Source organism: Phialemonium atrogriseum, assembly GCF_030411735.1.
Source record: "Phialemonium atrogriseum strain 8032-3 unplaced genomic scaffold QBC33scaffold_6, whole genome shotgun sequence".
Lineage (NCBI taxonomy): Eukaryota > Fungi > Ascomycota > Sordariomycetes > Cephalothecales > Cephalothecaceae > Phialemonium > Phialemonium atrogriseum.
In genome coordinates this window covers 1,134,303-1,156,755 of record NW_026848143.1, presented here as the reverse complement: position 1 = coordinate 1,156,755, position 22,453 = coordinate 1,134,303, and the positions used below count along the sequence as shown (strand labels likewise).

Sequence of the window (22,453 nt, the reverse complement as noted above, 5' to 3'; positions counted from 1 at the left end):
CATTGATTGGGTCGTCTACCACTCTACTAACAGACCTCTCTATCAAGGAACTGACTGACATCACGTCTATGCATTCGACATGAGTAAAGCTGTGATCTGTTTTTCTGTCCCAGATATTGCTTTACAAGAAAGCAGGAGAGCACAATGACCAATTGACAACAGCTGAGCGAATCCAGCTTCTCAAGCGTCTTGACGTCTTTGGCTTTGCTTGCGTCTACGTCCACACAGACGTCGCTTACACGCGCTTCCAGGAAAGCGCTTTCACGTTGGTGGTCCCACATGATAAGCTTTTGCAATCTCCAATTTCTTCGTGGCACGATGCTGGCGCGAGGTACCAAGCCACTTTGTCAACCCGAATACGAAGGCCTGCATTGGGTTGCCTCGAGGGTTCAAGTTCAGGGGTCGCGTATTCGTTTAGGGGACTATGAGATATCTTTGTAGCCTGAGTTGAATCCTCAGGCGGAGGTAACCCTCTTTTAACACTGTAGCCGGGCACGCCGGGTTGCCTTGATGGTATTTATCCTGAGAAATGGGTTGGGTGGGATAATCCAGCTTCGAGATCCTGGGGACTAATGCAGGCTAATATGGCGATGATGACGTGGAAGTAACCGGGACGCGGGCTGCGTCTTTGAACAAAATATTAGTGCTTCCTCTTGCGAGCGCGTAGTTGTTGCTATCTTACATGCAATTTGCCTTTGTTACATAGTGAAATCTCTCGATGCGATGGTATCAGACCCCTTGGGGAAAAAAGAAAAACAAAAACCCTTGCCCTCATCCCGGAGCCTTAAACGCCATCCCGATGCTACCATGCTATGAAGTGAACCCTGAAACCTCAAGGGAGAGAGACAACAGAGACGCCGAAGTCAGACGAGAACGGAAGACCTCGTTACGAGATGCCTGTCCACTCGTAGCGGCCATCGACGTTGACCCAGTTGCCCTTCTCCATGGCGCTCTCCCAGCCCATCATAACCGCCAGCAACCGGCAGCCAGTCGCGCTGACTGTGCAGATGACGACGTCGCTCACGTCCGCCAACACGGCCAGATCCATCATATATGCCCTCCCAATCAGACTCCTAAGCCGAATTGTCTCAGCAGATGGGTCCGCTTGTGTTGCCGTCGGCGACACCAGCCCCAGGTTCCAGAACATTGGCGCGAAGAATCCTCCTTCCCAGCCAAACGACTCGTCGACGAACTTGCGCATCACGCGCCTGTCCGGGTTCGAATTCTGGCTGGCAGTCTTGCTGGCTAGCTTGATCCGCTCCTGTGCCCTGTTTGCCGCCGCGAACTCGTCCGCTTCATAGACCATTGGGTCATCGGACGCCAGCACGAGGAACGAATGCTCCTTGGCAGCCCTATCCTCCCGTCTATCGGGTCCGGTGTCGTTATACCTGTCCTCCTGCAGCCGACGGGCCGCCTCTGCGTAGACATTCAACGGCATATAGGAGTATCGGTACTGGTACTCTAACGGGTGCAGATCGCCACGGCGAACGTGGACGCCGATAGCCATGCCGTTTTGTCTCCCTTTCGATTTGGGCACGACGCGCTTGGTCATCAACTCGCGCACCCTGTCATCAACATACTCGCTGTCCTCCTTGTTGAGCTTGAAGAGAGCATCATAGCCCTGCCTGGCAAGACTGAACATGGCCTCCTGACTAGGTGTATCCGCGGGTTCCGCGTCTGACGGACCACTATTAGAGTCTCCAAGGATATCCATCGCAGTTGCTACCGACACCACCAAGTGGCGCGCCTGACGGGGACAGGGGAGCATTTCGTGGCGGCGGGGGTCACGACATCCCTGGTCTGAAGGGGCCTGGAAGATATCAGTGTATCTGCCGTACGCCCATCGTGTGTCGTCGATGAAGAAGGCCCGCCCCTCCCTCCGGGCCACCCCGTAAGCTGTCCACAGCATCATCAAAGTCTTTCCTAGGCCGGCCTCGGCAGATTCCAGCACGAAGGTCATGCTGGTCTGGCAGACTGGCATGTCTGCCAGGCCTCCTTTGCTCTCCCCAACCAGGTCGCTCTCGTAGGCTTGCTTGTTCAGCTTACTGCTCTCGTCTGCCAACCCTGGAAGGAACCCATGCTTCTCGGCCTCGTGGACATCAACAAAGTGGGGGTCACGTGGCTCGGAGCCGGACGAGCCAAAGGCGAGAATCGTGTGGGGGAGACCATGGCTTTGAGAGCGCAGTGTCTGGACTCTACCTGACACCTCCCTGCATTTGGCACACATGTCGGCATACTGACTTATGCTTAAAGGGAAGTCATAGCTGGAAGGGATCGAGACGGTCCATTTCGTCCTGCCTCGCTTGTCGGCGACCATGACAGGAGTCGGAAAGTCGGGGAGGTTGTCCTGGGTTGCAACGTCACGCCGATCGTGTGGTCGAGAAGACCAACTGAGTATCGGGATGGCGGGCGCATGGCGGACGGCCGAGGTGGCGAGATAAAATAGGCATACGGCGCCAAGAATCCATCCGATGAGCCGCAGCACGCGACTTGGACGGACAAAGCCGGTCAGGCCGGTGGGCGATTTCCGAAACCGGGGAGTCAGCGCCGGGAGTCCCGGTGAGGGCGGAGGTGAGAAGAGGAGGTGGTTAAAACTGAAGCTGGAAGAGGTCGACGACATTGGGCCTTTGTCATGATTGTATGAAGCCGCCCTGCGGAGGTTTATGCGAGGCCGCGACACGGTCATTTTTGAATGTCTCGTCCGACTGAGGTCGAGGGTTGGCGGCATCTTGACCGTCCGAAAATGGATTAAAAGGAGTGACAAGAGAAAGGAAAGTGTAGGGAGAGAAGGTGGTTCGGAACGACAGGTCGGAGGTCACAAAGTGACCTGAAAGGAGGTCTTGATATGTCGGAATCAGAAGGTGGCTGGCGAGGCAGTCCGGCCATCCGAGTCTGAGGGAGTTGAGTCGGTCAGTGGATCATTGCTGGCAGGTAGCTCAAGTCTGCGTATCCCAATCTCTCTTGATTAGGCGGACCAGAAAGGAAACCACCAGATCTTGTCCGGATTGGAGCCGAACAACGTCATACAGGTAGGGCCGACCCCTCCAAAACGTTCCAATCAGCGGGAATGGTCGCGGGGATCTGTGGTTGGGCTCGTGGGGCACGGGGCACGATGAGCTCGCCGCCAGTATTTGCTTATTGTCCACAGTCTAAGAAGTCGGGCAACCTTGGCGACGATCCTGCAAGGGGGCTCGAGAACTTGGAGTCGTGGACCTCGGGTGGTGCTGTGGCTCCCAAATCGCTTCTTTTGGGACCCGGTGCCGGTTTCCGCTGGATACGCAGTAATTGTTCAAACACTGGGGAGGCGTTTTGGCGACTTCTTCTTGTCGCTCACGGAGCTATCAAGAGCAGTTGTGCCTCGGGTTTTGGAAAGATACACAAGTCGTGAGTGCCCAGTCATGTGCCACGTTATATGAATCATGGCACTGGCCCGACGAGCTCTTGCCGATTTTGAAGAGTGCACTTTCTACTCAAAAGAAGAGAATGAGGTACGAAAAAAACGACGCAGCTTCGATAGCTGTAGGGCGGACTGAAACTGTCGTCAAATACGTGGCAGATGGATGTCCCTCACATGCGATCGTAGAAAGAAGCACATGTGTATGTACTGTACCTTTCGATCAGGCCAAAAAACCTACGAGCGGTTGCACATGATGAGCAACACCGAGAAAATTTGTCTACATTCCTGATCCAAGGGGCATTGGCCCCATGACGATCCAACATCTTCCTGCTCGCTTCCTGCTCAGGGATAGATAGCCCGGGTGACCTTGCCACAAGCTTTGGTGATCTTTCAGGGGTTTGACGGGTCTTGACTACTGCATACGGTGCATTTCGCCCCTCCATTGCCGTCCGATGGGTAAGGCTATTGGTCAGATCACTCAAACGCAGGCGTTGTGAGCCCTGGTAGTTGGAAAAAGAATTTTTGGTAAAGGAGACCAGCTCCACCACAAACGCGAAGTGACGTTTTCCCAAAGTGATCGCCATTCGGTCCCTGGACAATCTGAAACGCCCTAGGGTACGGATCACTGCCACGGGACGGCCAATCAGAACAGCGAAAATTCAGCCACCCCCGCCCATCCCGCCTTGGTTCCCGCACAATCGCGTTCTGCGGCTCTCGTTGGACAGCATATTAGGGAACCTTCGCTTTACCCGATTCCTGGGGAACTCACAGGTGTTCCTTCCCAGCTCTGAAAGTTATGAGTACGGGCCTGTATCAAGGATAGAAACCTCCCTGTATATACAAGGACGTCCAACGACCTTTTCATGTAACTCAGGCGGCCCTTTCGCAATTCCATTCCAGCGATAGGTCGCACACAAACATGTAGCCTGTCTGGTAAAAGTAGATTTACTGCCACCACGGGGTTTTCAGCCGGCTCTCACCCCGTCCACGGGGGTGGAGGTTTTCTCCTTTGTACATGTACATATACCAAGCTAAATTTGAGGAAGGGGGCTCAGTTACCAGTCGCTAGGGTCACATTGAAACCCGGTTGTTCGCCAGAAATAAAGTGTCTACAATCTTACCTACCTCGGTTGCGATGGATCATCACCTCTTGGGGGGAGTAATCCAGGAAACTGCCAAGTGACAAAAATAATTCAGGTTGCCCCCTTTCTCCCGCTCTTTTCGAACCTCCAGCTTCCTCTGCCGGCCGGATGTGCAAGAATTGGGGGGGAAAGAATTGGGGGAAAAAGAAAAAAAGTTAATCTTTTACATAAAAAATTGACAAGAAAAAGAAAAGTGAGCTGAGGAGACGAGAGGAGTAAGTTCGAAGTGCGACACAAACTCGACGGTCAATGTTTGCCAAACTGACTTCAGCATCTTTCCGCATTCCACCCAGGAGCTTGCATTTGATTGTTCCATCGGCCGTTGTCAGTAAGGATATGTATTCTACAGCTAGCCAGTCTAAACGCGCTGTCCTGGCCAAGACTGGCAGGACCGGGAGGGTATTTGCATGAAATATTGGATCATACATAGTCTCTTCGTAAACTCGCCTCGCAACCGCGTCTCCACGCTGGGCATCTGTAGCCGCTGTTATTGTACAAGAAGAACCCCAGCCCAGCCCAGCCCAGCCCTGCCCGAACCTTTTCCTGTAAGAAATAAATCCCCACCAATCGAAGTATTAAAAAATCGCGGCATGCCAAGGTGCCCAATGTATGAGACATGCCCATCGACCGAGTCCGCGAGGACTCTCGGGAGTCTTCTGTCAAATTCTTGCCCCCCTTTCTCGAGATAATGGTACAAACCGACTCTGTCCGACCCTGAAAGCCCGTAAACGACGAGTCGGCTCAAATATCAAACTGCGGAAGAAAAAGCGAAATGGGAAAAAAAATGGAAGGCAGGCCAAGGGTATAAGTCAAATAATAGAACCAAAGAAATGCTCCGATGAACTCCAACCTCGACCCATCACTTTACTTGGGCTCGGACAGCGTCAGCGTCAACATCATCTCATACCTAAGTCCCCCTTCAACTCGAAACACGTCAGCAGATATCCAGGCCTTCACGCCTCCAATGCCACCGGATTTGCCTCGTTCAGCAACGATGGCCGCTGCTTTGACAAAAGCTGGAGTTGGATTGGAGGGTCGCTTGACGATTCCGCAGGGCGGTCAATGGGGGCAACCCTGACACTGCCGCGGCTCCCTCGAACTATTTCGCCGCTTTCGACCCTGTCCTGGATCATCTCGTCTAGCATCTTGCTCATCTCGTCTACGCTCTTCGTCCGCTTCCGAAGTTCTGACACCTGCTTCGCCAGAGGTGCCTTGGAAGGGCTCGTCGGTCCGGCCGAGTTCGGTGGCTGACCCAGTACTTGTGATGCGCGGATCTCGGACCGCGATTCTACACGATCTGCAGTATCTCGCGAGCGAGCCGCACTCCGGAGCGCCCCCAGCATTCGGTCCTTGTCATCAAGCCGTGCCCGGAGTTCTGCGATCTCTGCATCCTTGTCCTTCAGAAGAGCTGAAACGCTGTGGTCTTCACCCACCATGATGGCCTTGCCAGTCGACGACAATCCGACCGATGTCCTAGAATGGCTAGCACGACGAGCCTGCAAGAGCCTCTTCTCCAGAGTCTGGATGTACCGGTTCTTGTCTGCCACGTCGGCCTGCAACGCACGATTTTGCGCCGCCAACGAAGCTGTCCCGTCTCCAAACTCGCCGAGGCTGTCCTCGTCGTCTGCTGAAGGTTGCTCGGCGCCACTCGAGTTTCGCTGTCCGCTCGACCCTCGCCCAATTGTCGACGTCGATGTCATCGATGACGTCCTCTCCAGCAATGGTCTCCCCCCGTTGGTTGTCATCACGGAAGATCTGATGGATCCCTGGGAATATCGTGGGTGCATGCCGAGTGAGCTGTACGAACCACTTGCGTTCACTCCGATCGACTTCGAACTCAGAATCAGTCGGTTGAGGTGGTCGATCCGCTCCTTGAGCGCTGTTCGGGCAAGCTGCATCTCCAGCATCTGTTCTTCGTGCCGGTGCTCAGCCTCCTTCTCACGGGCGCGTTCCTCCTCGGCATCTCGGACCTTCTCCTCCTCGTCGTCTTTCTTGCTATTGTTCTTGGCCTGGGTCTCGAGCTCCTTCCTCAGCTCGACGATCTCCATGCGGTAGCGTTCCAACAGCACTCTCGCACCACCGTCGCCGCCGCTACCGAGAGCCTCCTCTGCCCGCTTAGCGTGGCTCACAATATTGTTCTTTGCTCTCGAGGCAAATTTGAGGGTATTGATCGTCTCCGCGGTATGGGTGTTCCCCAATGCCATGCTCGCCGCAGCACCGATCTGGATTGTGCAAAGAATGCTAACGAGCGAATTTCCCGACAGCGCGCCTTGGAGAAGCCTGGTCAATTTGCTGTCCCTGTATGGCAGGTGCTTCCCGTCTTTATCGCTCGCCTTTCCGTCCTTATCCTTAGTGTCGGAAAGCTTGGCGATGACAGTCCCCAGGGTCAGCAGACTCTTGTTGATGTGAGAGCCCTCGGTCCGACGCTCCTTCGTCTCGGCGGCCTTTTCCGAACCTGCCAGGTCGATGAGGCTCAGAGTCGAAACCCTGACTCCTCCAGGTAAAAGGCCTGATCGTTTGTTATCGCCGGCGGGATTCCCGGGGATTCGTTCTCGGCTCTCAACAACAATCTGCACTACGGCATGACTTCTTGAGCTCCTGGCGTTGAACTGGGTGCTTGCCGTCCTACGAGCCTGGTCGCCACGAGCAATAACGCGCAGGAGCTGTGTCGGACTCTGAACAATCTCCTCCTTGAGTGGGCTGGCATAGACGCCGCGCTTGCTGTCCTCGCGCAGCTTGATCTCCTCCTGCGCCATGTTGCCGCCAACTGCATTCCCAGTCGGCATGCTCAAGAGATCATGGATCTTCTCGTTGTAGATTTCCAGGTAGCTGACGCGCAGCAGAAATTCCCTTGAGGGCGTTTCCCGGATATAGGAGAAGATGTCGGTAATCGCCAGTGGGATCACACCAGGGGATGAGGCCGTTCCCTGCATGGAGAAGGTCTTTCCCGTGCCAGTCATGCCATAAGCAAATACGGTGCCGTGGTAGCCTTCCATTACTCTTCGGACCAAGCGCTTTGCGATGTGATCGTACACCCTCGAGTTATCGTCGTGGGTTGCGAAAACATTATCTGTGTCGCGAGTGTCAATAGCAGTGTTAACGTCATGGCGGGATTGAAGGCCTGCTCACCGTAATAGTAATCGCCTCCTTCCTTGCCCCGGTTGGCTATCAACGACTTCCTCCCATCTACCATCCATTCGCCGTCCGCCTTGCCCTGCTCCTGGCCAGGGGCATCTGGTCGTACTCTGACACTGACGATTACATTTCCCTTGCCGTCCGTCTTTGAAGCCCGTTTGCTACTCGAGTCGAGCTTCTGCTGGGCCACATCAATCATATCCTCGTATTGGGTGGCCGAGGTCGAGTAGGAATCCTGGGCCGACGAGCTCCGGCTATGCGGTGGTGACGACACACTAACGAGCCCGTCCGAATTCCTCGTACTCCCGCGAGCTACAGCCTTGCCTTCGCCGGTTCCGTTCAGCAAGCTGGGCGTCCCCGACGAGACGTGATAGTTTGGAGCGGACGGTGTTTTGGATTTGTGAGACAGGCCGCCTGAGAGAGGGCTCGGTGGTAGACTTGTCACTCGGTTATCGCCGCGGGGCGGCTGAGGGAAAGAGTTGATGCTGACAGTCTTCCGTAACGTCTTGCCGGCCCCATTGATTCCAGATAGACTGCGGGGCTGGGGAAGTGCGGTAGTCGGCGGCGGTGTTGCTGGAAGCAGGGTGGTTGACGGGGCGCGAAGACCGGTTCTCGGAGTACTCGGCGTCAGTTTGCTCGTAGGCGTCTGTATCCCCCCGGTGCTCTTGCGGGTCTTGCCCACAGGTAAGGCGGGAAGTGCCATGGTCGGCGGCCCATTCGATGGGCGCGAAGGTCTTGGGAGGGTAGCCGACATGATGAGGCTGCGTCCGGGTAGCTGGAAAATATTCTCGAAGCGACCACCAAGCAGTCACCAACTTGCTTGTTGGGATAGCTGCCAGTTACAGGTCGTGTACGTAGTTGACCAAGTCCATCAAAGTCGCAGGGTCTGCGCTCGCTATATTGGCGGTCTATAAATCGTTTCCCGGCGATGATCGTCTGTTAACAGAGGCCCAGAAATAGGATCGCGGCTGGGACCAGGCTCTCCAGTATACTAGCTGGGGTGGTGAAACGTTATGCGATGGCGCAGCGAGCCTTTCTCATCGGATTAGAAGTGCTGTACCAAGGTTTGTGTCAGTGTGGCTGATTGACTTGATCCTCGACTAGGGTCTTGGGAAACTTTAGGGAAACAGGAACCAAACATGGATGCATACCAGGAGCACAGGTTGGGGCGGATAAGCAACTCGAGTCCGCAAAGAGAGGTTGGCTTTGCTCTCTATACCCAAGGCAAGGGGCTGTATTGTACGCCCGATAGACTGGCCGTTCTCAATACAGTCGACGACGGGGAAAGAGAAGCGAGGTCGATCTGGATCGAGAATGAATGTCGTGAGACAAGGCAAGGCAAAAGAAAGAAATAATTGCGAGCCGGCAGTGGGTCCAGAGTGCGTGGGTTTTCCAGGCTGTGGTGAATCCGGAGCTTGGGAGGGAAGTCTCGGAAGGGAGAGAGATAAAGACGGGATGGTATAATGATTATTTCGTCCCTGAGCGAAGGGCAGAACGAAACAACAAGTGGAGGGAGGGAGATAGTTGCCCAAAGGTGCTGAGGAAGTTGTTGGAGATTACGGCCAGGACAGATGCGCGGGAAGCGCAGCTTGTGAAGGAGTGAGGATTTGCCTCTTGAACGATTGGCCCAGCAAAGCCCAGCCCAATGGAACGAAAAACGCAAAGACCAACGGATCTCTATTGTCTTCCCCAATCGCGATACCGCACGCAGCAAAGCACGTTAGGACCGGATTCTGGAGTGGATGTTTTGTGGTATGAAGTTGATCAAGGAGTTGGATAATTCTGTATACCTACTCTACCTAACCAAGGTAGCTCTCATAAGGGGGGCCAAGCAACACAAGGCTTTTCCTCTCGTCTTTCCCCTTTCCCAATTCGCTGGGTGTATGTACATGCTATCATAGATGGTACGTACCCTGGAGGTACTCCGTTGCGACTTTTTGAGTACCCCGAGTGCCCCGTCAAGCCTAGTGCATATCCACTAATCCCTTTCCATCAAACATCCCTGTTATTCCCCTGCGCCGCCTGCGGACTAGGACTGTTTACAGTTTACCATGGGAAAGCAAGGGTAGACGCAGAGGAAGCGCACGACCCGGCATGAACAATCTACCATGATTTACGGGGGTACCTCCTGTTCGGTTCACAGCCTACAGAGCGTCGGGAGCGAAATTTCAACCGTTCCAAATTCCGGGTGCCTTCCATTCCTCTTGAGTTCTGCGTGGCCCGTGCATTGCCGAACCATGCACGCCAAAAGATGCCGTGACAAGTGGGACTAGCCGAGGGCGGGGAAGGAATGGTCTGTCTGCAGTCCACGTTCTGGTTGGGTACCTTCCGAGTTCAGCAGGTCAGGTACGAGATTGACTTTCGCTGTCGATTGGACGGATGACACCTGATCACTTCACAGCACAGTTCACACTCCCTTTTTCTCGCATCATTCTCGGGGATGGGACCCTAAAAATTGTTCAAATTCTGTTATGCAGACACGTGCATACGCAGATGCAGGTCCATATTTGGTAGCCGACCTGCCATTTTGCATGCAATATCACCACTATTGAATACCTACAGTAAGGACGGGACGCAATTCCTTGATTTCAGTCTCCTTTTTTTTTCGCATCCTTTTGTTTCCATCCCATGCGCCTCATCCGTCCTACGCTAGGCTACTGCCGGGGCCTCTTTATAATTTACTTTTTCATGGTCCTTCCCCCCCGGTCTCGAATACTTCTGGACAATACACGGGAGCCGTGACCAACCAACCATTTCGTACGCCATCTTGTACGCCATGCATCTCGAATCGCGAGCTCAGACCGGCCCTATTCAAAGCCACTCTTTGTTTAATCAAACTTCCGCTCGCGAATCAGGGGAGCCGACCCCGGAGTCCACCATCGCAGCGCAATTTCCCCCCTCGAGACCCCCAACCTCGAGGAGTCAAGGGACTTTTTTTCGATTCGTGTCCGTGCGCATATCGACCAGGGTTTTCCATGATTGGTGTGCTTGGTTGCGTCGAGGCTTCGCCCATTCCGAAGTAGCGTGGCATTGCCCTGGCAATCTTGTTAACCTTCAGTGTCTTCAAGCAGTTATGAATAGTTACTGGGGTGGGCTTGTGGTAGCCAACCACGTCAAAATGCGAGATCCCCCGTTGGCTGTTGCCGAGTATCCATCCCGCGCTGTGCAAAATGCCCGAGATCGACCATGATAAGACAATTGAGGCTGCCGTCCATTACAATCATGAGATAATACGCAACAAGATAGGGATCATCGGCCTTGGATTCACCTGCTCCAGGCTGGCTTTCTCCGAACGCAGGGAGGCCGTTGGTTTCCGATGAGTGAGGGATATATGATGCTTGAAAAAAGGCTGAATCATCCCTTTGACTGATCTCGCCGCAGTTAATATGGATATTAGGACTTTTTAAATAACCTGCTTATAAGCCAACGCCAATGCGTTTCTGCCGCTCCTGAGAGATGAAACTGTGATTTAAACCGGGATGTTTTTGTTTTTATTTTCACCAGGGATACTGTCGCTCGTTTGATCAGTGTTCAAGCTTAAATTGTTTAGGCACTGCATCCCTTCCGGAAGGTTGTGCTTGCGTTTTGCAAATTCAGGGATAACGGTGACACAGCAGAACATCACACAAGGAAAGAAGCACTGAAGTTTATTAACCTACATACCATGGATAGGCCATCACGGGCTGCCTGGCCAGGTAAAACAGTACCTTGCCAGGATTTGCAAGGCTATCCCGGTCCTGTAAGAGCCAAACGTTGGGACCTCAAAGACAGGCATGGTCCTAACCAAACCTATCCGGAACTTCTTATCTCGGGGAACCCTGACACTGTCACTTGCTCAGCTACGAATTATTGACGAGTAGCACAAAAGGGCTCGGATGTCTTGCTGTTCGAATGAGGACATACATCCGAAGATCGAATACGCATATTGCTATTCAAACTTTAAGCATCCTGGGCCATCACACGAGTCAGCTCGTCGACAGGGCCTTAACCAGCCAGTCGCTCCTTTGAGTCAATAGAGCATGGAGGAGCACCGCGAAACACATCGCGGCCAGCATCCCGCCTCCAGAGGAACCCCGGTTGCAACAGGAATATAGGACATAAACATGTCGGATCTTCCCCTGAGCGTGGATGTCCTTGTCTTGCTCAACTCTGAGAAACATTCACACCTATTCGTACACCACGGTGTCGTGGCCGCCCGGTTATGAGGCGGCGTACGAAACACGGACCACGCCGGAATCGTAGGCCGCAATAATACTCCGGTGAAGAAACACGCCTTCCAGCATTATTATGTACAGTGTGGATACTGTAGACGAGTGATTCTTGATTTGCTGACTGGCCGAGGTTTCGAAACCTTGTCGCACGGCGAACGACTTGGGGCCCAGTGACGCTTCGAGGACTGGACTGAAGCGCATCTCATCCGGACAACACGCCCAAGTATCGACCGCCTCGCAAGGGATATCCGGCGCAGAGAGGGCGGGCGATCGCTCCATCCAAATTCGTAGCCCTCCTCAGACCAACCGCACGCCTCGGCCCACGCTCCGGGTCTCAAAGACCTCGACCAGCCCGGCACCGACGGCCTCCTGCAGTATCCAGTCGAAGGAGAGACCGTGGAACTCCTTCCACTTTTTCGTCCGGCCGGGGAGGATCCCGACGAACTCGCCTCGCGACCTCTTCGCCAGGGCGGCCTCATCGCTGGCGACGCCCCCATCCCACCTCTCCCGCAGCGCCGTCTCAGGCGCTTCCCGGTACTGCGACTTCTCGAGCAGGGACGACAGGTGCTCCAGAGCCGAGGAGACGAGCTTCAGGTACGCCCCGTGTCCGGGCACGGCCAGGCTGAGATCTCCGGTCCCGGAAACCAGATCGACGGACGGTCCGCCTCCCCTGCCAGCCCCGCTTCCGCCCGCGGCGTGCAGAGCCCCCTCCCCGCCGACAGCGCCCATGGACCCGGACGCGGCCTGCGACACGGCCTCGAGGCTCATGAGGGAATACCGATCCTCCGGCCGCGAGAAAGCCCCCGTAGCATTCCCGGCATCGTGGCCCGTGTGCTGCGCGGTAAGAAACCCCGCCCGGACGAGCTGATCCGTCTGCGCGCGCGACAGCCCCGGCACCGGCGCCTCCCCCTCTCCCTCGCCGTCACCGCAACGACGACGACGACCCTCCGCCGCGGCAACCACACGGGGCACACGCACGGCAGCCGGATTCCGCGCGAGGAAGGCAACAAAGGCGTCCCTGGCGGCGTCGTCGAGCGCGGGACCCGCGCGGCGGACCATGGCCTCGAGGTCTGTGGCGAGGACGAAGGCCTCCCCGACGCCGCGCCGGCGCGGCACGACGATGCGGCGCAGCGCGCCGGCGCGCGCCAGCTCGGCCGTCTCGCGCTCCACGGCCGTCGGGCCCGCCGCCAGGAGGAGGGCCTGCACGTGCGCGGCCGTCACGACGGGCGGGAGGGAGGCGCGGTAGCGGAGCGACGCCGACGCGCGCTCGCTGCCCATGCCCATGCCCACCCCGCCCGCCGGCAGCGGGTCGAACATGTGCGCGCGCGCGTGGCGCATCGCCTGCGGCACGTCGCGGAGGTTGGGGTCGTCGGCTAGAGCGCGGACGAGGCCGTGGTCGGGGAGTCTGTCATCTTGGAAGTAGTCGTAGTCGCCGGCCCCGTCATCTTCGTCATGACGGCGGCTGTTGCTGCTGCTGCTGTGCCAGGTGGCGGCCGGTCCCTTCCTGGCTCCGCTGCTGGCGACGCCCGGTCTTGTGCGCGGCCATGAGGCGAGGGAGGAGCTCGAGGCGGGAGATGAGGATGATGAGTAGCTGGTGCTGCGCGGTTTTGCGGATGACTTCTTCTTGACGCGGGATCCGCCCAGGATGGATCGCAGATTCATGTCGGTGGTGAATGTCGTTGGTTCTGCTGGTTCTTTGCCTCCCGAGCACTGAGCGGGCTTATTCCACAGGCCTGCCCCACATTGGCGGCACGTGGCTTACATTCCAGTGAGGTGGCAAACCGAGCTGTGTCGTTCCACAACAGATATTCTAGAACGCCTGGAGATAACCGGAATTGATCTCCCATCGTCAATGTTTGGTGTAACGAGAAAGTGATACGGGTATGACGCACGTTTGGGTAATAGAAAGTGGGAGAAAGCCTTCCTGCGATAGGATCCAAGCCACTGAACCTTAGATGGGATTCACCATTTCTTGGTCGCCATGATCTCGACAATAAATGTTGGTGGAAGGGGAACTCCTCACGGAGACCCGGTTTGGTTTATTATGCGGTATCATATGAGAGGAGTAATTAGGTATGCTACACTACCTAGGTATATACACAGGGGAATGTCTCTTGTAGCACAACATACAGCCCCCAGCCGCATATAGAGACATTGCTATACAAATAGACTACAAGTACATTTTCATTAACATTATAACAAACAATGGCGGCACCTCGTATCTCATGAAGCAGCCTCTAGATAGACTGCGAGACTGGTCTTGTCCTCGTTGATCTTAACGACAGCGGTATCACCCGTCTTGATCTGCCCCCGAATGATCTTATCGGCGAGATTGTTTCCTATCTCGGTCGTGATGAGTCGATTCAGCGGCCTGGCACCGAACTTGGGGTCATAGCCCCGTTCCGCCAACCACTGGCGTACTTCGTCGTCGACGACCAGGGTAATGCGGCGGTCATCCAAACGCCCCTGAAGCTCCCGCAGCCGGATGTCGACAATGTCTCGGAGTGCCTGCAGGGAGAGCCTCTTAAAGACGATGAAGGAGTCTATCCTGTTCAGAAATTCGGGCGGGTAGTTGGCAGCGACCACGTCCATCACTGCCTTCTTCACGTCCTGGGGGATTTCGCCTTCGGGGCCTTCGTGGTATGGATGAATCTTGTCGGCGCCGACCAGGATCTCTGCCCCGAGATTCGAGGTGAGAACAATGATGGTGTTCTTGAAGTCCACCTTGTGTCCCTGAGCGTCGGTGAGGTAGCCTTCGTCCAGCACCTGCAGGAGCAGCGCCGAAATGTCACGGTGAGCCTTCTCAAATTCGTCAAAGAGTAGCACGGCGTACGGTTTCCGGCGAACCGCTTCGGTCAGCTGTCCGGCATCGTCGTAGCCGACGTAGCCAGAAGGCGCACCGATAAGCCGGGAGATTGTGTGTTTCTCCTGGAATTCGCTCATATCGAACCGTACAACGGCAGACTCGGTCGAGAAAAGGAAGGCGGCCAGTTTCTTGCAGAGCTCCGTCTTGCCGACACCCGTAGGGCCGAGAAAGAAAAATGAGGCCAGGGGTCGATTCTCGCCACTCAAGCCCGCTCGCTGCATTCTGACGGCGTCTGCAACAGCCTTGAGAGCCTCGTCCTGGCCTCGTACGGATTGCCTCAATATATCTTCCATGTTGATAAGCTTCTCGATGTGACCCGAAGTAAGCTTGGCCACCGGGATGCCTGTAATCCTCGACACGACTGTCGCAATATCATCTGCAGTCACCGAGTCGTGTATGAGAGTGCCGTCCGCAGCTGGTTTCTCGTCTTCCTTGGGCACCTTTTGTTCGAGAGAAGGGATCACTCCGAACCTCAGCTCCGAGGCCCGTGCAAAGTTACCCTCCCTTTGTGCTCGATCGAGTTCGACGCGAGCCTTGTCAAGTTCGGCCTGCGCCATTTTGATGGCGGCGATCTCCGTCCTCTCTTTCTCCCACCTCTCCGTGAGCGTCTTGGCCTCTTCCTGGCATGCCTTCAGATCCTGCTCGAGCTTTTCGCGGCGCTCTCGGCTCGCAATGTCCTTTTCATTCCGTAGGCTTTCGAGCTCGATTTGTATTGTCATGATCCTCTGATCAAGGCCCATGATGTCCTCTGGTTTGCTTTCCTGCTGCAGGCGAAGCGAGCTAGCCGCCTCATCCATAAGATCGATCGCCTTGTCAGGAAGGAAGCGGTCGGTGACATATCGATTCGAGAGAGTAGCAGCTGCTACTAGGGCGCCATCAGTAATGCGAACGCCGTGATGAACCTCGTACTTCTCCTTGATTCCACGGAGGATGCTGATTGTGTCCTGAACTGTGGGTTCGTTGACAAGGATCGGTTGGAATCGCCGGGCCAGTGCCACATCTTTCTCGATCAGACGGTATTCAGCAAGGGTGGTGGCACCGCAGCACTGGAGGTCGCCTCGCGACAGGGCCGGCTTGAGGAGATTCGACGCATCAATAGAGCCCTCAGCCTTTCCAAGCCCCAAAAGCGTGTGCAGTTCGTCGATGAAAAGAATAACTTCCCCGTGTGCTTGCTCGACCTCGGTCAGAACCTTCTTCAGACGCTCTTCGAAATCGCCCCTGAACTTGGCTCCTGCAATGAGCGAACCGAGGTCCAAGCTGATAACCCTCTTCTTCTTTATACTCTCCGGAACATCTCCACGCACAATCCTGAGCGCGAGACCCTCAAGGATTGCTGTCTTGCCAGTTCCAGCATTTCCAATCAAGACGGGGTTGTTCTTCGTCCTTCGAGAAAGCACCTGGATCGTACGCTGGATTTCCGCGTCCCTGCCGATGACGGGGTCAAGCTTTCCGTCCTTTGCCCTTTTCGTCAAGTCAATCCCGTATTGTTCGAGTGCTGGCTTTTCCTCCTCGCCACCAAGGTTCATGCGATGCGTTCCGCCTGGAGGATGGGGTCGGCCATTCGAGTATACTCGAGTTAAAGTGATGGGTAGCAAGCGAGGGGAGGCTGGCAATGCGGCGACTCTTGATGCTAATGCGCCACTCAAACAAGACAACTGTTGTGGCCGCCGGAGAGAACCTGTGGTTGAGGTATTGGAGGCCCGACGAGCGGCCAAGAGGATGTGTCGTCTTGCCTGCATTTTGCGAGATTATTTGAGCAAGAACCTCACCACAGATCAATCTGTAGTATTAGCATGATCTAAGTTGTTGTCCTAGAAATGCAAGGGTATTATTGCGTGGTTGTGAAACCAACACGACAGGCAGGATAGAATCTATCGGTAGGATAGAATAGATAAAATAATAAGAGAAAGTTGGTGGCTGCAATAGAAAGTCACCTACACGTAAAATCCTGCTGTGATGTCAGTATCACGAGCTATAGCTGGTACACGGGAGCTCCAGAAGCTCCTGGAAGAAGGTGGTCTTCGCGGGGAGGGCATTTGGCTATTCAGGCAAGGGGTCTGTGCTGGGCAGGGGTTCCGGGCCGCCAAAAATATTTGGACAGTTGGAGCATGACAAAGACCAGCCGCCAGCACGGAACAAAATGCCGATGGCAACAGCAGCAGATACGGCGACGACGGCAAGAGTGCCCTGCCTGAATAGCTGAATGTCCCTGCCCGAATACTTAACCGCCCCTGCCTGAATAGCTAAATGCCCCTGCCCGCGGAGACCACCTCCTTCCAGGAGCTTCTGGAGCTCCTCGACTGCCCACAGTGTGGCTGCATATAGCTTATCTCTCTACAGCTAGTCCTATCTGCACGTGCAAGCAAAGTGACCCACAGCATAGCTTGTTCATGCCCCGCCCTCGATTTTGCAGCAAAAAGTGGAGGCGTTAAATTCGTAAAAATCTTCAGAACCCGCCTCTCATTTATTTCCCCTCCTTACTTCCAGTTCTATTTTCCTTTTCCCACCACTACTCCCTCCTTTTATTCTTGATACCCAAGCAGCATTTACTTCATTCCACCCTTCAATTCGTCACCATGGGTTTCACCGATCTTCTGTCCGACGCCGGTCTTACCGGTATGTTGCCGCCTCCTTGCGTACTTCTTGCAAAGGCAGAATTTTTGGGCATGCCACGTTGAGCCTGAAGCATGGCTGACCCTTACGAAGTCCTCAACAGCTTCTTGGCCACTCGCTCCTACATCGTCGGGTACGTACAACGCCTCTCTCTCTTTTCCTTCAAGCAATTCTCCTTTCAATGATGACTTTGAACTTGGTCCGTATTTCCTAGCAGACTCAAGACCTGCATATGACGACCTCCAAGAGCATTCTGTGCACCTCTGATTTCCCAACTTGCTTTCCTGTTCCTTTTGATACAACGGCCAGCTTGATATGTATCAAAACTGACAAAAAGCTCAGCCAGGCCCCCTCCCAGGCTGATGTTGCCGTCTTCAAGGCCCTGAGCTCGGCTCCTGCCGAGGACAAGTACCCTAACGCTGCGCGGTGGTACAAGCACATTGCCAGCTACGAGGATGACTTTGCCACTCTCCCCGGCGACGCCACCAAGGCCTACACGACCTACGGCCCTGAGGTTGTCACTGCCACTCTCAACCCGGCGAAGGCCGAGGAGAAGGCCGGTGACGATGACGATGAGGACCTGTTTGGCAGCGACAGCGAGGATGAGGATCCGGAGGCGGCGAAGGCCCGAGAGGAGCGCCTTGCCGAGTACCGGAAGAAGAAGGAGGGAGGCAAGCCGAAGCCTGCTGCTAAGTCGATTGTGACGATAGATATCAAGCCTTGGGGTGCGTATTTACCAAACATAGTGACAGATTGCAATCCGGCTAACCGATCTTCCAACAGATGACGAGACCGACATGGCTGCTCTCGAGTCTTCAGTTCGCGCCATTGAAAAGGATGGCCTTGTTTGGGGTGCTTCCAAGCTCGTCCCCATTGGGTACGGCATCCGGAAGCTGCAGGTCAACATCGTCATCGAGGACGAGAAGATCAGTGTGGATGAGCTCCAGGAGGAGATCGCCGAGATCGAGGACTACGTCCAGTCTTCGGATGTCGTTGCCATGCAGAAGCTCTAGACGCCAGAGTCGAGCGCGGGGATGCTGGTTTAGGTTACGGATCCCTCTTGTGTCATGATGTTATGAGTTATGATAGGGTCATGATGTCTAGGAGGGCTCAAGGGACCTCGGGGCCGGGGTCTACGAGGCCCCTCCCAACTTGGACTTGCTCGTCAGCTTCCGACAGGCGGAACTACAGAACGAGGAAATAAATAAAAAAATTACTTTGTGGAATCAAACTTTTTTAGAGCCCCTCATAAGTGTTGAACTATCCCAACCCCTCCCTCTACAAGTCATCTAGGAGTGCATGCCCTTCAAGTAAGGCAACTTATTCCTACAAACAAGAAATACCTGCCCTTCCGTAAAATATGGGGTATCTCCAAAACTGGCCCGCCAGCAGGTGCAGGAGGGTCCTTGAGAGCGGTGCACTTAATGGTGGAAGAGCCGGATGTTCTGCTCCACGAACGTGATGCCCAGCTTCTCGGCCGTTTCGAAGACGGGGCCGTCGTTCTGGCTGCCTCCTGGCGCGGCAATATACTTGGCCCCGGAGCGGCTCGCACGAAAGACGTTGTCGATGAAGGGGAACTTGCAAGCCTGTTAGTCGGGAGTTGGCAGACGATGGATGGAAGCCAAACAAATAAACACTTACAAAGGCATCACTTGACACAGCGACATTGGTCAGCTTGCCGAGCCATTCCTCCCTCTCCTCGGAGGTGAAGGGTGCAGGGATCTCCTCGAAAACAGCCTCGAAAAGGTCACGCTCAGCGCCAGACTTGGGGAGCTGGCCGCTGACAAGAAGATCGATGGCGTTGCTCTTGTCGGGTCGCTTCGTGCCCTTCTTCCACCTGATGCCCAGGACGCGAGGGTGGAAGCGCAGCCACCAGTTGTCGGCCTTGTCACCGGCCAACCTGGTACAGTGGATTCTGGACTGCTGCCCAGCGCCGAGTCCAATCACTTGGCCGTTGAGGGCGTAGCATACAGAGTTGCTCTGGGTGTATTTCAGGGCGATGGTAGCGACCGTCAGGTCTCTCAGCGCGCCCTCAGGCAGCGTGCCGGAGTCCTTGGGCGTGATGACCGTGCCGAAGGACTTGGGCGAAATCACGACATCATTTCGGTGCTGAGCGAGGGTTACGCCGTACACTGTCCTGGTCTCCTTCTTGCCCGGGTTGTACTCAGGGTCCATCTGCAAGACCAAGTACTTTCCGCCCTTCTTCTTCTTGAGGATCTCTAGCGCCGCATCCTCGTAGCCGGGTGCGATGACACCATCCGAAACCTCCTTCGAGATAATGCTCGCCGTCGGAACATCTACAATGTCGCTAAGGGCGATCATGTCGCCGAAGCTGCTCATCCGATCAGCCCCACGAGCCCGAGCATAGGCTTGTGCTAGACCAGAGGTCTCAATGCCCGGAATGTCATCGACAAAGTAGACCTTCCGCTCATCGGCACTGAGGGGGGTGCCAATAGCGGCTCCTGCAGGTGATACATGCTTGAAGCTGGCGGCAGCGGGCTTGCCCAAGGCCAACCTCAGCTCCTTGACCAAGGGCCAGCTGTTCAAGGCATCGAGCAGGTTGATATAACCGGGAGAGCCGCCCAAGACCTTGAAAGGTAGATTTCCTTCCTTCACGTAGGCAGCTGCGGGTTTCTGGTGTGGGTTGGCGCCGTACCGCAGGGGAAGGTACTGGAGGCCCTCTGCATACTGTTTACGGAAGAAGTCGGAAATAGCAGCGTCGTAGTCGGCAGTGTGTTCGAACGCCTTCAGCGCGTACAACTTCCGGCTCGACTCCTTTATCTCCCCGGTCTCCAGTTCTTTCAAGAACTCGGCATAATCATTCGGATCGCTCAAGATTGTAACCCGAGCATGGTTCTTCGCGGCCGCCCTGATCAGTGTAACGCCGCCAATATCAACCTCCTCAACGGCCTCGGGAACGGTGACATTGATCTTAGCAACTGTGTCCTTGAAGGGGTACAGGTTGCAGATGACGTAGTCGACCTTATCAATGTTCTGTTCGGCGAGGTCTTTCTCGTCCGAGGCCAGGTTCCGGGCTAGTATGCCGGCGTGCACGGCGGGATGTAGGGTCTTGACTCTACCTGCTAGCATTTCGGGGGCTTTGGTGATGGCAGAGATGTCCCTGTTGTAGAGGTTTGAGTTAGCCTTGTCCGCCTGGGTAACCCGTGCTCTTCTTACTCGACTGGAAATCCAGACTCCCGGATCATATTGGCGGTCCCGCCAGAGGCGAGGATTCGGACATTGCGCTGGACAAGGCCTTTGGCAAGGTCCAGCAAGCCTGTCTTGTCGTAGACGGAGACAATGGCAATGCGTTGGTTGGAGGCCATCGTGAAGAGCTTCAGCCGAGAGAAAATTATAAGACGGAGAAGTTCGGGGCGACGGATGGATGGATGGATGTGTTGTTCAAGTAGGTATTTGAGCTACTGACTGCTCAGCTCTGCCAAGTGCCCTCTCCTGACAGATAAGGACCGTACTGATAGGAAGCTCCCTTCCGGTCAAATTCCAACTGAGGTACAAAGTTTGTGAGCGACTAACACACGATCAATCACGACATTACCTTCGTTAGTTAATGGAAGGGGGGAGAAAATGTGCACTCTTGGAGGGGCAGCGGGGCAAGGATTTTTTGCCGCGCATCGGCAGGGTTGCCCCGCAGCGGTGGCTTGCGCGCGATCGTACGTGGACCGGAACACATTAGCAGCGTAGCTTCCCCACTGGATGTGGCTTTGCTTTTCAATGCTTGGGCCTTGGATGCTGTCAGTTCCAAAGCGCGTCGCCCAATTACCAATTACGTGGGTCAGCAACCAAACTTATCGAGTCGAGCTCACGAGCACGGCCACGTCAACACCATATATCGCAGAACCAAGACAAGTCAAGGATAACGGGAGATCGCGCAGATGTACGGCGATTTGGGTAACAAGCTGGTTTGCAATCCGCTCACTGCTCCCCATGACAAGACCAAGTTCCTCACCCTCTCTTTCAGGTCCAGCATGCCAAACGGACACAGAACCTGGTTCACCTTCCCCCGTACCAGACAGAGATGGTCCGGGTGGTAACTCGGGAAGTTCGAGACCTTAACAAGGATGTTACCAACATGCTCGAGCCGTTCCACGGTTCTTTCGACCCGAACGCAGATCCAGCTACAGCCTGCACGCTCCTCGTAAACCACCTCTCAATGCGACGGAATAAACGCTGCCTGCTCGCCTACCACCGGACTAGGACAGATAAGCTCGAAGAACTGGTTTGGAATGGGTCCGACGTGCTGGACCTCTCTGGCCAGCAGTCGAGAAACACATCTGGAAGCGCGGGCGCAAACGGCGAGGCAGCATCAAGCAGTCTTAGTCCGCAAGAGGAAGAATATGTCCGGCAGTACGGAGATCTCCTAGCCGCATATAAAGGCCAATGGACCGATATCGACCTCACTGGAAGCCTGGAGCCTCCAAGGGATCTGTTTATCGACGTCAGGGTGCTGAAAGACGCCGGGGAGATCCAAACCGAATACGGGTGTGTTTTGGAACTCATCGTCCTCTCCCACGTTGGGTGATGTGGGGCGCTAACGTATGCTTCCAGGGCGATCAATTTGACCAAGAATAGTCAGTTCTACGTCCGACAGGGTGACGTTGAGCGGCTGATTGCCCAAGGATATCTCCAAAAGCTCAGCTGAGAGGAGAATACCTCCCAGACGACAACAAGAGATATTTGCCCAACCCGCCCGCTCCCACCATACACGCATGGCATATGTGATGCTTGAGCCAACAGGCTCTCAGGGATCGCAAATTTGGTCGCAAATTTGGTCGCAAAGTTGTGACGAGCACCAGGTATCCTGCAGGTCAGACTCCAGCTACATGGTACTTGGAAAGGGAAAAGGGAACGGCCTTGCAAGTACTTTACATCTCATACGAGATGAAGTTGGCATGGTTGGCAAAACCTTTGCCATCCCAGCCACAGAGGCGGAGACGGGATGTTGCATGTTTGGATGCTCAGTTCATCAAGGTGGATTGGGGGCGCGAGCTGCAATGCAAGTTCCAGGCAAGACACCAATGGAGCTGGTGGGGGGCGTGCATGGAGGGGTAACCTTGTTTATCTTTGGCTG

The 22,453-nt window shown here is 55.1% G+C and overlaps 7 protein-coding genes across 7 annotated transcripts; 2 read left to right on the top strand and 5 right to left on the bottom strand.

Moving 5' to 3' along the window:
* Nucleotides 1-584: 584 nt before the first annotated feature.
* On the bottom strand, nucleotides 585-2,898 carry QBC33DRAFT_336843 (uncharacterized protein). The gene has a single exon (XM_060423709.1). It carries the CDS (start codon nucleotides 2,726-2,728, stop codon nucleotides 887-889), a length of 1,842 nt encoding a protein of 613 aa, XP_060285979.1. The 5' UTR covers nucleotides 2,729-2,898; the 3' UTR covers nucleotides 585-886.
* A 2,594-nt stretch (nucleotides 2,899-5,492) lies between these two features.
* Nucleotides 5,493-8,428, bottom strand: QBC33DRAFT_557049 (kinesin-domain-containing protein; the record flags this gene model as incomplete). Its single annotated transcript, XM_060429775.1, has 2 exons — nucleotides 5,493-7,609; nucleotides 7,669-8,428. The coding sequence occupies 2 exons, from the start codon at nucleotides 8,426-8,428 to the stop codon at nucleotides 5,493-5,495; spliced, it is 2,877 nt and encodes a 958-aa protein (XP_060285978.1).
* Nucleotides 8,429-12,182: 3,754 nt separating this feature from the next.
* On the bottom strand, nucleotides 12,183-12,998 carry QBC33DRAFT_531908 (serine-threonine protein kinase 19; the record flags this gene model as incomplete). Its single annotated transcript, XM_060427335.1, has 1 exon — nucleotides 12,183-12,998. A coding segment is annotated over one exon (816 nt), but the record flags the coding sequence as incomplete, so codon positions are not given.
* Nucleotides 12,999-14,071: 1,073 nt separating this feature from the next.
* On the bottom strand, nucleotides 14,072-16,599 carry QBC33DRAFT_336411 (P-loop containing nucleoside triphosphate hydrolase protein). Its single transcript, XM_060423707.1, has one exon. The coding sequence runs from the start codon at nucleotides 16,488-16,490 to the stop codon at nucleotides 14,109-14,111; it is 2,382 nt and encodes a 793-aa protein (XP_060285976.1). The 5' UTR covers nucleotides 16,491-16,599; the 3' UTR covers nucleotides 14,072-14,108.
* A 609-nt stretch (nucleotides 16,600-17,208) lies between these two features.
* QBC33DRAFT_531903 (translation elongation factor 1 beta) lies at nucleotides 17,209-18,610 on the top strand. Its single transcript, XM_060427334.1, has 4 exons — nucleotides 17,209-17,367; nucleotides 17,458-17,497; nucleotides 17,707-18,089; nucleotides 18,148-18,610. The coding sequence occupies exons 1-4, from the start codon at nucleotides 17,328-17,330 to the stop codon at nucleotides 18,375-18,377; spliced, it is 693 nt and encodes a 230-aa protein (XP_060285975.1). The 5' UTR covers nucleotides 17,209-17,327; the 3' UTR covers nucleotides 18,378-18,610.
* Nucleotides 18,567-20,935, bottom strand: QBC33DRAFT_531900 (putative bifunctional purine biosynthesis protein ade17 protein). Its single transcript, XM_060427333.1, has 3 exons — nucleotides 20,542-20,935; nucleotides 19,006-20,485; nucleotides 18,567-18,941 (listed from the first exon to the last, which is right to left on the bottom strand). Exons 1-3 carry the CDS (start codon nucleotides 20,688-20,690, stop codon nucleotides 18,786-18,788), a joined length of 1,785 nt encoding a protein of 594 aa, XP_060285974.1. The 5' UTR covers nucleotides 20,691-20,935; the 3' UTR covers nucleotides 18,567-18,785.
* A 371-nt stretch (nucleotides 20,936-21,306) lies between these two features.
* On the top strand, nucleotides 21,307-22,323 carry QBC33DRAFT_531899 (DNA replication complex GINS protein PSF1). Its single transcript, XM_060427332.1, has one exon. It carries the CDS (start codon nucleotides 21,401-21,403, stop codon nucleotides 21,902-21,904), a length of 504 nt encoding a protein of 167 aa, XP_060285973.1. The 5' UTR covers nucleotides 21,307-21,400; the 3' UTR covers nucleotides 21,905-22,323.
* The last annotated feature ends 130 nt before the right edge of the window (nucleotides 22,324-22,453 follow it).